The 14412-nt window shown below is 40.4% G+C and overlaps 1 protein-coding gene across 7 annotated transcripts in view; it reads left to right on the top strand.

Moving 5' to 3' along the window:
- Positions 1-14399, top strand: part of Gramd1c (GRAM domain containing 1C) — a 77838-nt gene extending 63439 nt beyond the window's left edge. For all 7 annotated transcript variants that reach the window (XM_021184889.3, XM_085832429.1, XM_021184890.3 and 4 more), the window contains 8 exons: positions 2573-2691; positions 3985-4127; positions 4881-4984; positions 6527-6703; positions 7806-7863; positions 11154-11264; positions 11526-11631; positions 12615-14399. In XM_021184889.3, coding sequence (XP_021040548.1) covers positions 2573-2691; positions 3985-4127; positions 4881-4984; positions 6527-6703; positions 7806-7863; positions 11154-11264; positions 11526-11631; positions 12615-12695 — 899 coding nt within the window. In that variant the 3' untranslated portion in view covers positions 12696-14399. The remainder of the gene's footprint in view (positions 1-2572; positions 2692-3984; positions 4128-4880; positions 4985-6526; positions 6704-7805; positions 7864-11153; positions 11265-11525; positions 11632-12614) is intronic.
- Positions 14400-14412: the final 13 nt, after the last annotated feature.

Raw genomic sequence — 14412 nt, 5'->3', positions numbered from 1 at the left:
GGATTTTATATAACAGTCACCTAATTGGTGTGATGTCTCATCAATGTAAATTGTTTACTAAAACAAAGAATTCTTAAAGTATTCTGCCATTCCTGTCTTTTTATTTTTTTTAACATTAGCACCATAAAAAAGAGAATGTATCTTTTTGTCTGTTTTTATTTTTTTACAATTTCATTCTTGATGTTTTACCTGATAAAGAATTTTTCTTCAGTATCGAGTATTAATTCTTACAATATTATGTTAACCAGAGGATGTTATCACAAATGATAATTCAGTAGGCCTTGCTGGTAAAGTGGTAAAAATCCCACTTTAACATGTGTGGGGAGACAGAACTTGATTTCTGCTTTATTTAACAGTATGGACGTTTAATAACAGATGCAATGATAACTTTTGATCCTGTTTCTGATTGGCTGTGGACTACTTGTGTTTTCCTGGAGTAGGCTGACATAGGACCAAGTAGCCTGAAAAGTACTTTGGAATATATCCTTTTTTATGAATGCCTAAACATGTTATATTTATAGCACATTCTGAACGGTAGACTCCACGGTGTGTGATGATGTCCTTTCACAACTACATTTAGTTGTGAAACTCTGACAGATGACTCAAAGGCTTTCTGACCCTGCCTTAAACCTATCTGCCTACTTGTAAAAAAAGAAGCTGAGCAAAAATGGCCCTGTTTTCAAGCTAACCCTTTGATGCTAGGAGAGGGATTAAAGCCGGGCTCCTGCAATGAGAAGGCTGATGTAGCAGTTAAACCAGGGAATGATCATCCCTGTGTCCATTCACTGTGGAGTCAGATCTTTGAATAGAGTTCACGATGCCTTTGCATGTAATGATTTTCACAAATGCTGCTGAGTTTAAGGCGGTGTCTATGAGAAGTGTGTTTTAGTCATAATAACTAGAGAATTGCAACCGAGATCTAAACTTCTGTCACCTAACAACCGATGACATCTGTGACATGGTTTCCCCACAAGCACAGTTGTTAAAGTCTCATTGTTAAATATGACAAATATCTTTCAACATTTTCTCTTTAGTGATGGCGTGCTTGTGTTGCTGTGTTTGTACTTTTCCCTTGAGACATAGTCTTTTTCTATGGCTCAGGCTAGCCTCAAACTCCCCATCTTCCTGCCGCAGCCTCACTGTCTCTGGTATTACAGTCATGGTCTTGTTTCCATAATTTCCACAGGTTTTGGATTTTAAAAAGTTTCTAGATCAATCAACCTTTAATTTCGTCTTCTAAAAACATATTAACAATTTAGAAATAAGTAGATGAGAGATGTGTGTATGTTACAGCTTTAAAGAAAGAAATTATTTTTATTTTTTTAGATTTATTTTATGTGTGTTGAGTGTTTTGCACACGTGTATACCTGTACTTATGGAGGTCAAAAGGGGCATCAGATTTTTCTGGAACTGGAATTATAGATGCTCGTGAGACACCATGTGGCTGTTGGGAATCAAACCCAGGACTTCTTCAAGAACAAATGCCCTTAACTACTGAGCCATCTCTCCAGTCCCTGCGACAGCTTCTTAAACAGGGTGTTGTTGACTGCACATGTGAAGTCCTGTAAATGAAAGTGGAAGGCAGGTCCCCAAAATCCATCAATAGTAACAGGCGTCTGAACTCAGACAACTAAAACGTAGTTCGAAGTCCACGGTCTAATGGCTCTGAGGCGCTTCTGGCAGCTCTGTTGTTAAGGACTTTGCTGAGGCCTGGGTTCTGAGCATAAAATGTGTGTAACGGTGGATGATGTGATGACGCACACTGTCAGCATACACACTGTCTGCAGAACCTTGGCTCATACAAACAGCTTTCTGCCTTCATGGAAAATGTAATGATTTAAGTATGGATAATAAAGACTTTCATGATTTTCCTACCATCATACTTAAAAGTTCAGCATCAAGTTAGGATATCTCTGGATTGTGCTGTGTTAAATGTTGCATGTGAAAAAGAAAAATGCTATTTGAGTTGCTGACATGACTTTCATCTTAAAAATTATATAATGAATTTTGAGGTATAGGATTAGGAAAAAACAACCTTAGCAATTTCTGAAATGCCTGTCAACGTATTTCATTCCTTCTGTACCACACGTGTATGGCAAATGGCACCCTCGGTGCCCACTGTTATCAAATCAATTTATGAGACTCTGAAAAACATTGAAGGCACTCTGGCATCCCGTGTACCAAATCCTTAGCTACAATGTACATCCCTGTGTAGAAGTAAATGAACTTATCCAATCACATGCATATTTGCTTGTCTCTAATTTAAATGGCAAAGTTATAGCTAAACTAAATAATTACATTACAATGATGTCTGTATGGTTCATTATCAGTAATTGTCTGGTTTGTATACCTATTTTATATACCTGTTGCCCAGAGTCACAGAAGAACTTCTCTGGTGAAAGGGGTTTATAAATGAAGATCGTTCAGAAGCCCCTGATGTGTATCACCTATAAGAACAATGACTCATATGTAATCTTCCTTTTTCATTAATGGGGGTTAGGACTGCTTGTAGCTAGATAATTCTCAAACTACACCTTTGATTCCACTTAAAGCCTTTGTTTGCTCTGGTTAGATGTGGTATCTACCCCCTGGACAGTTGAATCTGGAGGCAATCAGCTGCGAACCATGACCTACACCGTAGTCCTCAGCAACCCGCTAACTGGGAAGTATACTGCTGCCACAGAAAAGCAGGTATGTGTGTGATTCATCTGTCCAGGTTCCAGAGGAGTTCTCAAGGGAGAATGCTCAGGCATGCTAGCTAAGCCCTCCATCCCTGGGCTGTGCTCTCCAGCCTGCAGTTACACTTTAAAGACAGGCTATTTATTTATTTATTTATTTTGTTTTGTTTTGTTTTTTTGAGGCAGGGTTTCTCTGTGTAGCCTTGGCTGTCCTAGAACTCTCTATGTAGACCAGGCTGGCCTTGAACTCACAGCCTACCTCTGCCTCCTGAGTGCGTGCTGACATTAAAAGCCACATACAAACAAATCTATAAAAATATAAACTGAAGTGTTGTCCAAAAATTATATTGATGCCTCAGATGTCTTTGAAAACAAATCTGGAGCCGTGGAGAGGTGCTGGCAGAGGGCAGAGGTGGGGCTCACATGGAAGACAAGATAATAGTTAACATGGCAGGAGGTAGGTGATGAGCTCGTGAGGGGTCACTGTGTCCCCTTCTGCACATGTCTACAGTTTTGCATAATAGAAAATTTTAAATATTTCTAAAATCTAACTTATAAGATCATATCAGGGGAGAAACCCAAGGCACCAGACAGCTGCTGTGACATACGGGGAAAATTGCTTTTAAGTCATAAACACAAGCCAGTACCCCTCCCCTCTCAGTGACTAGAGCGGCATTGGCTTAGAGCTGAGTGTGTTTGGCCAGTCTGGGCAGGAGTATCTAGTACTCCTGAAGAGCCCTGCACACAGCCCTGCACACTGAAGAGGTGCGCTGTTACAGTTTTCCCATCCGGGTTAAGGAAATGTGATTCCCTTATACAAAAAGCGATCAGGATTGTGGAATAGGAGAATCTTCTATAAACTTAGAAGCCGGTCCTTCCTCCTTCGGTGATGGGTAGAGGTGTGCTTAACCGAGAAAGGCTTAGCTGACAGATCCCCTCAGTTCTATTTAGGGAGAGTGATGTTTGTCTGGTTGCTCCATACTTTGGCTTTAAAAAAACAACAGCAGCAGCAACAACAACAAAATGTTTGGCTTTGTTAACTTTGATGAATGTGAGAGTTAGGGCCCATGTATTATTCAATTTATTTTTGAATTGTCAACTTACTTTTTTAACTTAAAACTCATTATAGCCAAGAACCACAGAAAGATTATGCAATTTGTTTCTCACTCTGTCCGACTTTATCGTTTGATTTTTTTGATGTGTTTTATATCTGTGAGAAGGAACTTCAGTGTATATGTTCTAAATTGCTGGGGACCCCAAACACATTGAAAATATGCATGTAAGCATTTTTACCTTACTTCGGCAGACCCTGTATAAAGAGAGCCGGGAAGCACAGTTTTACCTGGTAGACTCCGAAGTGCTGACACACGATGTGCCCTATCACGACTACTTCTACACTTTGAATAGATACTGTATCGTGAGATCTGCAAAACAGAGATGCAGGCTGAGGTGAGTCCCCGCAGGCGCATGCGTGCATGAGTAACCCGGGGTATGCTGTGTAATGCCAGCCCTGAGGTCTTAGCCAAGCACCCCAAAGCTTTGCTTCTTGCCTAAATCACATGTCCAGCAGTGGTCGGGAGAGAGGTGGGAACCCGCACTCAAGACCGAAATTCATAAAGGTTTTGGCATCCTGGGGCTTCACAGTCCAGAATAAACGTCCTTCAGTTGCTACAGGAAGAAAAAGCTGTAGAGTTGGCCAGAACTCGTCCTGTGATCCAGTGTAAGGGTCTCAGGGGTCAGGAGATTAGGGGAATGCATGGCGAGCCATAAGGTCCTCTGCTGCAGTGGGAATGAAGAAGGCTGGCACCTTGAAGAGCGAGGGCCATCGAAGGCTTTGCTTGGCTCTAATTAGTAGAATTACTTTTGACTAGTGTGTGATCACTAGAGATCCCTGAGGCATTTAGAAATTTATTTAATTCCTTAGCATTTACCGCAGCCTTCATTGCTGTTTAGGCAAGGGTAGAGTATTCCAATTTGATGAGGTTATTAGCAGCTCACAATGTTTTTAAAAGAAGAACAAATTTTATTTGATAATAGTAATGGCATTTAATTCTTTTGGCTCTCCACAGAATGCAGCCTCACGTTTCATTGCAGTGAAATAGCTAAAGTAGTCTGTGACCACAGTCCCCTGAACTCCTCCGATCTCCTCTGCTGGCTAAAGTCTGTCTCTAAAGAAATATTATTTTCTTCTCATCCCATTAGAGTCTCCACAGACGTGAAGTACAGGAAACAACCATGGGGCCTTATCAAGTCTTTAATTGAGAAGAATTCCTGGAGTTCACTGGAGAGCTACTTCAAAAAGCTTGGTCTGTAAAGCATCTGTATTTACCAAGGTCTCGTTTATTAGCAAATGGGCTGTTCTTCATTAGGACGAGTAGAGGGGCCAGATGTTGATGCTGGAATGGTTTACACCAACCTGGCTTCCGTTACCTTACTTGCTCTGCCAATAGTGGGATTTTAACAACACTGATGTAATGCTTATTATACACACACACACACACATGTATGTATATATATACATATATACATATATATACACATATGTATACATATATATTGTTGTTGTGTGACATATATATATGTATATGTATATATATGTGTATATATATAATATATATGTATATATATATATATGTGTATATATATAATCTGTCACACAACAAAAGTTTACTTACATCGCAGTGCCAGCATTTCCCCGTTCACAGAAACCCTGTGAAGTATAGGTATGGTTGCTTTTCCCCCACTTTACTGTTAAGGAAATTAGGAGCGCGGTTCAGTGACTTGTCCAAGCTCACAGCTTCTGTCTCTGTGAGTAGCCAAGATGCTGACCACAGTGAGAGCTTCCAAAATTAGGTTATAGATCCTCCTGTCCTCACTCACACCTGCAGGACCCCAGGGCTCCACCTGTCTCCTTGACTGCAGCTTTCCTGGGCTTCTGTAGGCCCACTTGGCAATGGTGCCTAGGCCCACTTGGCACTGGTGCCGTGTTTAGATGAGGATTTACTGGAGGTGCACTGGGAGCTGACCATGGGAAGCAATGCAGCTGTCGTGCTGGGACATTTCTTCATATATACAGAAGGGAACACTACCTATGTGAACATAATTAATTTCAGTGAGGGAAGAGCCTGAGGTCGGTCATCTCCAGCGACAGAAGGCTGCATGTATGCTTCAGTCTCTGCTGGTTATCAGTCCTCCGGCTCTTTTCCCTCTGGCTGTCTCATTATTAAACTTCTCATCAGCTACAGAGAAAGTGAAGCTTAAACATGAGCTTGTCCACTGGCTAACGAGCTTCTGATGGTAACGGCTGAGCAGAGGGAAGAACTAAAATAAATGACATAAAAATAAGATATTTAGTTTGTTTCAAGATTCCCTTTACCAGAATTTTCTCTCCAAACGTTAGAACTTCTACATGTTACTCTCTCCTCTAGGGTTGAGCAGCACTGAGAGATCCTGCCTTGGAAATCCTTCTAGCGAGCTCGTGGATGTGTGTGAACCCTTGTTTCCATAAGTGAAGCCATTCCGTTAATATTTAATAGAGCATGTAGCAAGTTTCCACCTCTGACCCCATCATTTATTGATACACATTCTTCCTAGAATAATGAAGCCTCACTGTAGGGTCATTAGCATCTCTAAAGCTTTTAATTAAGAATAAAGTTTGAATCTAGTCTGTAAAACCTGAGGTCTGATTAGAGAGGATTATCAAGGCCCAAACAAGCACATCTATGCATGCACACACATGCACACACACACAGACACATACACACACACAGAGACACACACACACCACTTGGGTCTTACAGTTGAGAAAGCTTCCTTCTTATCCTTATCTTTTTAAAAATTCTTCTTAGAATCCGATTTGTTAATGGAAGAGTCTGTGTTGAGTCAATCCATTGAAGATGCTGGAAAACATAGCAGCCTACGCCGGAGAAGGCGGACCTTGAACCGGACAGCAGAGCCCGTTCCAAAGCTGTCCTCTCAGCACTCTTCCACAGATTTGGGCTTCGAGGCCAAAGTCGATGTTACAGGTAGCTGCGGCTATTAAACAGACAAACGACTTAGCCTAAGGATGCGTGAGGCGCCTTTTGTCTATGAGAAATGTCATTTAAGGGAGCCTGCCTTCCTCTTCTTTTTGATAATATTAATACTCTGAATTTCTGAACAGCAGCTACTACTATAGAAGCCTAAAGGAGGAACAGTTGGTACATGGCAGGCATATAGTACGTAGAGTATTTTATTTGGCCTGTACAGCATTTAAAATTTTTAGATTGACTGTACTCATATAGTACATGCCTTTAGTCCCAGTGCTCAGAGGTAGAGGCAGGTAGATCTCAGTGAGTTTGTGGCCAACCTGGACTCTCTAGTGGGTTCCAGGCCAGCCAGGATTACATAGTGAGATGCTACCTCAAAAAAGAAAAACGATTTGATATTTAATAAAATATTATGTCTGATGGCCCTGTACCAAGTCTCTTCAGACAGTGTGCCGGGCTCTGTCCCCAGCATGAGCCACTAGCCCCAAGCTTCTGTTTATTTCCTGCTTAACATCTATAGATGTCTGATGTCTAACTCGGAGTGTACTGTCGAGGGCTAGCCTAGGCAAACTGATGAGATTGAGCTTGACCACCAGTTTTGCAGTGTCCTTGCTTTACTGCTATCCCAGGTCTCAGAGGTCTAAAGTTGCCAACCTCTCCAATCCCCCTATAGTACCAGTCCTCCACTAGATTTTTTTTTTTAAGCTTTGCAGAATCACACGTAGCCACTGATTAAGGTCAATGGCTTTTTTATACTTTGAAGCGTAAAGATTAGGCCCCAGTGATTGGTGATTTTTGTTTTGTTTTGTTTTTTAAGGAGAGAAACGCTGTGTATTAGCTCAACTCAACTGTTCTTAGCAGAGATAGTTACTTAGCTGTATATCATCCACTGACTTTTTAACTCCATAGTAAACTAATTTGTTACATATCTCGAATTGTCCGGGGCTCTCTTATTGTAGGCGTGTTTTACCTGTTAGCCAGGGTATCACAATTTCACCCTAACCATTTTATCTTTGCAAGTGGCATTTTCGAGTTAATGTCAGATGATTATTAACTTCAAACAGTGTTCACAGGCCTTGCTTTCACCTCTCACCTACAGGAAAGAGAAAGGCCGTGGACAGTTGTGACACCGCCCTTATTGTGGTGATGAGTGTATTGTAAGTATTCCTTGTTCGTCTTGTGTTCATATTATTAGTTTTTAAGTAAGTCCCCAAAGAATTGTTAGGCATTCGTGGTTTGTTTTTTTTTTTTAAACAAAATTTTAAATTAATTAATTAATTAACTTATTATATGTGTGTACACTGTAGCTGTCTTCAGACACTCCAGAAGAGGGCATCAGATTTTTGTTGTGGATGGTTGTGAACCACCATGTGGTTGCTGGGATTTGAACTCAGGACCTTTGGAAGAGCAGTCGGTGCTCTTAACCGCTGAGCCATCTCACCAGCCCCTCGTGGGTTTTTAAAAAAGGACTTATATTTATTTTATATGTGTCTGTGTGCAGTACCTACCGAGGGCAGAAAGGACATAGATGCCCTTGGAAGTGGAGTTACATACAAAGGGTTGTGAGCTGCTCTGTGGGTGCTGGGTACCAAATCCTAGGGCTCTGCAGAGCAGCAGCTGTCCTTAACCACTGAGCCATCTCATCAGCCTCTGCATCTGTGCTTTATTGGGTAGAAATGGCTGCTACTGATCACATTAAACTATAAAAATCAGCCTGATATGTTTTGTTTGACAGTTTTTAATGTATAGGTTTTCAGAATTATAAAATTTAAGGGAATATAAAATATATGCTCAGCATATAAAAAAAACAATCTGAGCTATTTATATGAACCCTATGGGTTTTTATGGGAAGTTCTGTAAATTTAAAGAAAATACATGTTGGTAAAATTCTAATAAAATGATTCTACTATGCATAAATAGATCAGGGGTGCTCATGTTTATGTGAGTAAGAGTCATTTAGGAGTTGGCTAAAATGCAGATTTTTTCAGCCCTGAGTTCAAAGGTCATTTCAGAAGACTTTGACTAGTGAACAGGAAAATTTTAAAACATTTAAAAATATTTAAATGTATTTTCATGTGTATAGGTGTTTTGTTTGCATGTACCTCTGTGTACCACATGCATGCCTAGGGACTACAAAGGCCAAAAGAGGCCACTGGATTCCCTGGGACTGGAGTTACAGACAGTGGTGAGCAGCCATGTGGGTGCAGGGCTTCAAACAAGAGCAGGTAGTGATAGAATTTAAAGCACACACTCTAGGTTATCCTTATATAGCAACTGTAATATCCAAATTGAATTCAAGACCACCCAGTACCTTCCCCCTTAGAAAAGGGCTTTCCAAACTGAACTAGCAGGCCAAGTACAGAGTCAGATAAGGAAGCTGGTTGACTAAACAAATGTAAAAACATAGTTTTAGCGGTCAAAATGACTAAGCTTGCAACTGCCAAAATAATATTAGCTGTTCTCAGAGAAATAACCATAACAAGATAGCAGCTCCCAGAGAATCCCCTACCCCACCCCACACTGAATTCTGAGGAAGACTGTAGACCTCCCTGGCCTTGCTAGAATTCTCTGGGACGTTAATAGCTAAAGGATGACCACATCATAGTAACCCACCATGGGGACAGGCAAAGTCAGTCACTAGGCCGAAGGGTTACTGAGTCACTACACAAACCAACCAATGCCTGAAAGGGTTACTTACTACCACCAATGAGAACCATGTTGCTCAAATCTGCCCCTTACAAAGGTATAAAAAGTGTGTTTTCTTTGTTCTGGGTCTCTCCTCTGTCCTGCACGCTGGGGGTGGGGCGGGTCCCCAACATGTTGGAATAATAAAAATCCTCATGCAGTTTGCAGTGATGGCGGTCTCTGTGGTCTTTGTGAGTGAATGTCTTTTGACGAACTCCAACACAACCACACTGTGAAAAATATTAGGCGATTAGTCTGATGCTTGTGTATATTATGGGAACCTACCTAGCAAGTTACACCTCAGAGTTCTAATTCTACATGGCTGCATGTGAACCTTGAGGGGAGTCCCTTGATTATATGAATTGTTTGACTCTGTAGTCGACTGGGTGATAATTTTTGGAGTGAAGCTCTTAGCTGGTTTTCCTTACTACAGATTTCAGAACAAGCAGAAAGTACTTGTTATCCTGTTTAGAGTTTGCTGTTGTGTTTTTGAGAAGGAGCTATGAAGTCTTAGCCTTGAACTGTCTCATGACCTCCTGCCTCAACCTCCCTAATGCTGGGACAACCTGTACACACCACCGCCCTCAGATCTCTTGTTGGGTTTTAGAAAAGGTCTTCAGATTCTAATTAAATCAGTTTGCTATGACATTTTTGAATGACAAATGTTATCTTATTTTGTAGGAAAGTGTATATATGTAATATATATACATGTGTATGTACACATCACTTCTGTGCCATGATAATTTTACAGATTTGATTTCCTTGTTACCTTTAGTTTTTTTCACATACTATCTATATACTTTTTCTTTTTCTGTGCTGCCTGGAACCAAAGCCAGGGCCCCGTGCATACTAAGTAATCATTCTACCACTGAGCTATGCCCTCAGACCCAATAAGTCTAATTTGAGGCAGGTAAATCTTTTAACAGAACTAAATAAAGGCATATAATACTACTTATCAGTTTGTATACGTGTGTAATGAGGTCTGTATTCATTTGAAAGGCTGATATTAAAAATAAAACATTTACTTTGAGTGTAAAAATGTTATATTTACCCTTAATATATGCTTGGGATTTATCTGGTACTTTCTTTGTTCCAAGAGAGTATCTATCTATCTATCTATCTATCTATCTATCTATCTATCTATCTATTTATCTATCTATCTATGCACTTTTTTTTTTTGCTTCCACTGGGAATAAAAGATAAGGTTGTGATGTCCCTAAAATCAGCTGCATATTGATCTTCATTTCATTTTTAAAATGCAGTATTATGGGTGCATAATTGCTTAAGCCAGTGTAACTCAAAAATAGACCTTGAAAGCTTACCTGGTCAGTTTTAAAACTGGCAGCTGCACAGGACTGGCTGGGATTGATCGGAGAACGGAGAGGGGTCAGAGGCCATCTGCGAGTTGAGGCTATTCAAGGAATTTTCTCATCTCCCTAGCCATTTCCCATCATTCTCTTTGGCATCTATACAATACTTGAAAGTACTTATTTCATATTATGAAATCGGGATAATTTATTGAACTATAGAAAATGGTGTAGATCGTATATAGTTGAAAGCTTTCACATATATATTATTTTACCCTCTTTAGTTTTTAGTGGTGGAAGGGAGTCTTGGGGGTGAGGTCTGGCTTTGTAGTCCAGGCTGCCTCATCCTCTCCAATCACAACAGACTCTATGGTGCTGTGTGCTGGGCTACCTCTGCTGCCCAGCCTGCAGGGCAGGTCAGTGCGGGTTAACCAACTGTCATTTACTCTGCACAGCTTGCTGCTGCTCGTTCTGCTGAATGTGACACTATTTCTGAAGCTGTCAAAGATAGAACACGCCACCCAGTCCTTCTACCAGCTTCACCTCCAGGGAGAAAAATCTTTAAAGTAAGTCTCCAACCCCAGCCTGGCCCGTCTCCATTGCCTGTTCCTTTGTTGTAGAAAACTCTACAGATTAACTCTAGAGATTTTGACCTGCTATATCTTGTCATACACACTTAGTTCCCCTCATTACCCGACCAGGGATGATGCGGGGTGGTGGTGGGTTTGATTTTGTGTTTTATTTGCAATTCATGGGGCACAATACTTTCTGTAAATAAAAGATAAGCAGCTGCTTTCATGATTTAAAAAAAAAATTTTGTCTTCTAGTTTAGTTTCTGACAGGTTCTCAAGAACAGAAAATATTCAAAAGAACAAAGATCAGGCCCACCGTCTAAAAGGAGTACTCCAAGATTCCATAGTGATGTTGGAACAGGTAGGCCGGTTTGTTCCTCAGGGGTGTGAATGGGCAGGTTCTCAGCTAGGCAGTCTTTAGACACGCCTTGTCTATGGTTGCTTAGTAACTCTTCTCCCACTTCATCGTTCTCTTTTGGTTCACGCTATTCTCTCACTCAGTGAATGACCATGCCTTATAGAGAAGAGAATCCTTCTCTCTTCGTTCTGTAACCACCTCTATAAATTCTTCTATCCTTGAGCCCCTTTGCTCTTTGGGAACATCTGGCTCAGCTTTGTGAGGTTCATGCTTAGCCCTGTGCCCAACCTGAAACAGATAATCCAGGTTTGTTGAATGAACAAATGAACCAATACAGTAAGGGATAAGGTATATTTCTTGGTCTCGAGTTGCTTTAATTTTATGAGAGAAGTCAGTTACCCTACAGGCTTTCAAGTCTGTTTTTAAAAGTGCAGGGTTAAATAGTATAGAAGTGTGAAGTTGGTAGTGCTCTGGGAGCTCAGAGGCAGGGTGTTTGGGGAAGATGGTGTGGGGTCAGTAGGTACAGGTACATTTCAGAGCTGGGAAGAGAATCTTGAGTGGATTAGGAAGACATGGCTCAGCTGTGGGGCTCGATGTGTTCAGAGAAGAGTGGAAACACTACTGAGCCTTGAGGAAGGTCTAAGAAAACAAGTCTTTCCCTCTGGATAATCAGAGAGGCTTCCTGGGAAGTACACGGCATGGAAAACTATATGGCCCTTAGTACCTGGTAAGAACTCTCTAGAATTCATATAGCACATACTGGAGAATCAGGGATTGATGATCTGATTTATTTGAGCATATCTATATCTATCTATCTATCTATCTATCTATCTATCTATCTATCTATCTATCTATCTATCTATCTATTATAGATGTTTGAATCAAATACATACATTATATGTGTATACATATACATATACTCATGTCTTTTGGAGTAAAGTAATTGGCAAAAATTGAAGTCTGATTTTTGATCATTTTGTTTGCAGCTGAAGAGCTCACTCATTATGCTTCAAAAAACCTTTGATTTACTAAATAAGAACAAGTCTGGGGTGGCTGTGGAGAGCTAGTGCTGAAATGTGGAAACCAAAGAGACATCTGGACCTAGAAGGCAACATCTGGAAGGAAATCGGAGGATGAAGACTGTCACTGTCATAAGGACATTTCTGATATTTTTATTACCAGGATTTCTACCAGGAAAGCTGTATTTAAATAACATTTACTCAATGACTACTCTCCAATAGCCTTAAGACTCTATCTTTTCACTTCTTATAAATACTTTTAAGCTGTGAATTTCTCCAGTGAACCATGAAATATATTTTGGAATTGAAATTCTGTGACACAAAAGGGGAAGGAAGGCACGGTGGGTAGGATGGCTATTCTTCCATAGTGAGGCTTGCTACTTGATCCTTTAAATTTATTTATGTTAGCACAGAGTCCCTGTGTGCCCGGGGTGGGGTGGGGTGGGGGGGGCTGCGTTTGTAACTGAGTTTAAGAGCCTAAAAAGGTAAGAAGAAACCCCTCAATCATTTATCACCTTAAAGGATCATTTTCCAAGTGCATACATTCCAGGCTTGTATCTTTAAATTTTACAGTGCCTTCCTGACTTGGCCTCAAGGCCAGTGGTCAGACCTTTTGTATGTCCGAAAGAGTCATTGGCCATGTTGTATCTGAATGAAGGGATATATATGTATACACACACATATATACATGTACATATATACATATGTGTGTGCGTATATGTATGTATGTATATGTACCAAAGGTGAGAGTATCCTTTATATATCAAAAAGACTGAACAGTAATTTAGGAGAAGGAAGTATATAGGACATCAATGCTCATAATGAACTACTTTCAGTTTTAGAAGTCGTAAGATTATTATAAAATCTGGGCATTCCATGACAGATCAAATTGAGTCCATGAGTAATGCTTAGATTCAGCTTAGCAACACCCATGATAGAGGTGGCCCATCAGGTAGAAAATAATTAATCACTTTTCAGTAGCAGCTAACTTGTCTTGCTGGCAAATTATAACCTGGACACAAACTTGCACTCAGCAATAAAGACTAGGGGACATGCAGGTTGACCGGAGTTGAGAGGCACAAGCTTGGGCTCTCAGGAAAGCCACTCAGGCACTTGTGTCAGTATCAGTGGTTTGTGAAAATAAGGACTTGGCGACTTGACTTGAAATTAGTTGTGTCCCCGGGGATTTAGGAAATGTTCAGGACTTATTTATTGTTTTGTTTTCTAGCTGTCTTTCTAGAACACGCACATATATTTATTTTTATTGAATATCCATTGCCTTTAGTCAATGTTTCCTTTTCCTCAGTGTCACCAAAGCCAAATGTCATTGCTAACAATGTTTTTGAGACGCCTGTAGGGAATAAAAATACTGGCTAAAGGGAAGGGTTTCTCTTCATGAATCCTAACTAATTTCCCTGGGGAAGGGGGCTTCGGAGTAATACCTCCTGTTCTGTTCTGTTCTGTTCTGTTCTGTTCTGTTCTGTTCTGTTCGGTTCGGTTCGGTTCTGTTTTGTTTGTGATAAGAACATAGGAAGTCTCTGGCTGTGAGTTTGAGTGACTGGATTAAAAACTTCAGATTGTTAAATTTAGAAAAATGTTAACTGTCAAAGTGAATGCTTTTGTGGTTTCTCTTAAAGCACTTCACCATATACCTCAAAGATTATCCACGTCACTTTGTAGATAAAACACTAAATATGTACGTAGAATTAATGAGATCTTAATCTGTTATGTTTGGATTGACTTCAAATAAAACCGGAAATGTTTA

The sequence above is a fragment of the Mus caroli genome, unplaced genomic scaffold (assembly GCF_978045245.1).
Source record: "Mus caroli unplaced genomic scaffold, Mus_caroli_1 scaffold_17, whole genome shotgun sequence".
In the NCBI taxonomy this organism is placed as follows: domain Eukaryota; kingdom Metazoa; phylum Chordata; class Mammalia; order Rodentia; family Muridae; genus Mus; species Mus caroli.
This window is presented reverse-complemented; position numbering and strand designations above follow the sequence as displayed.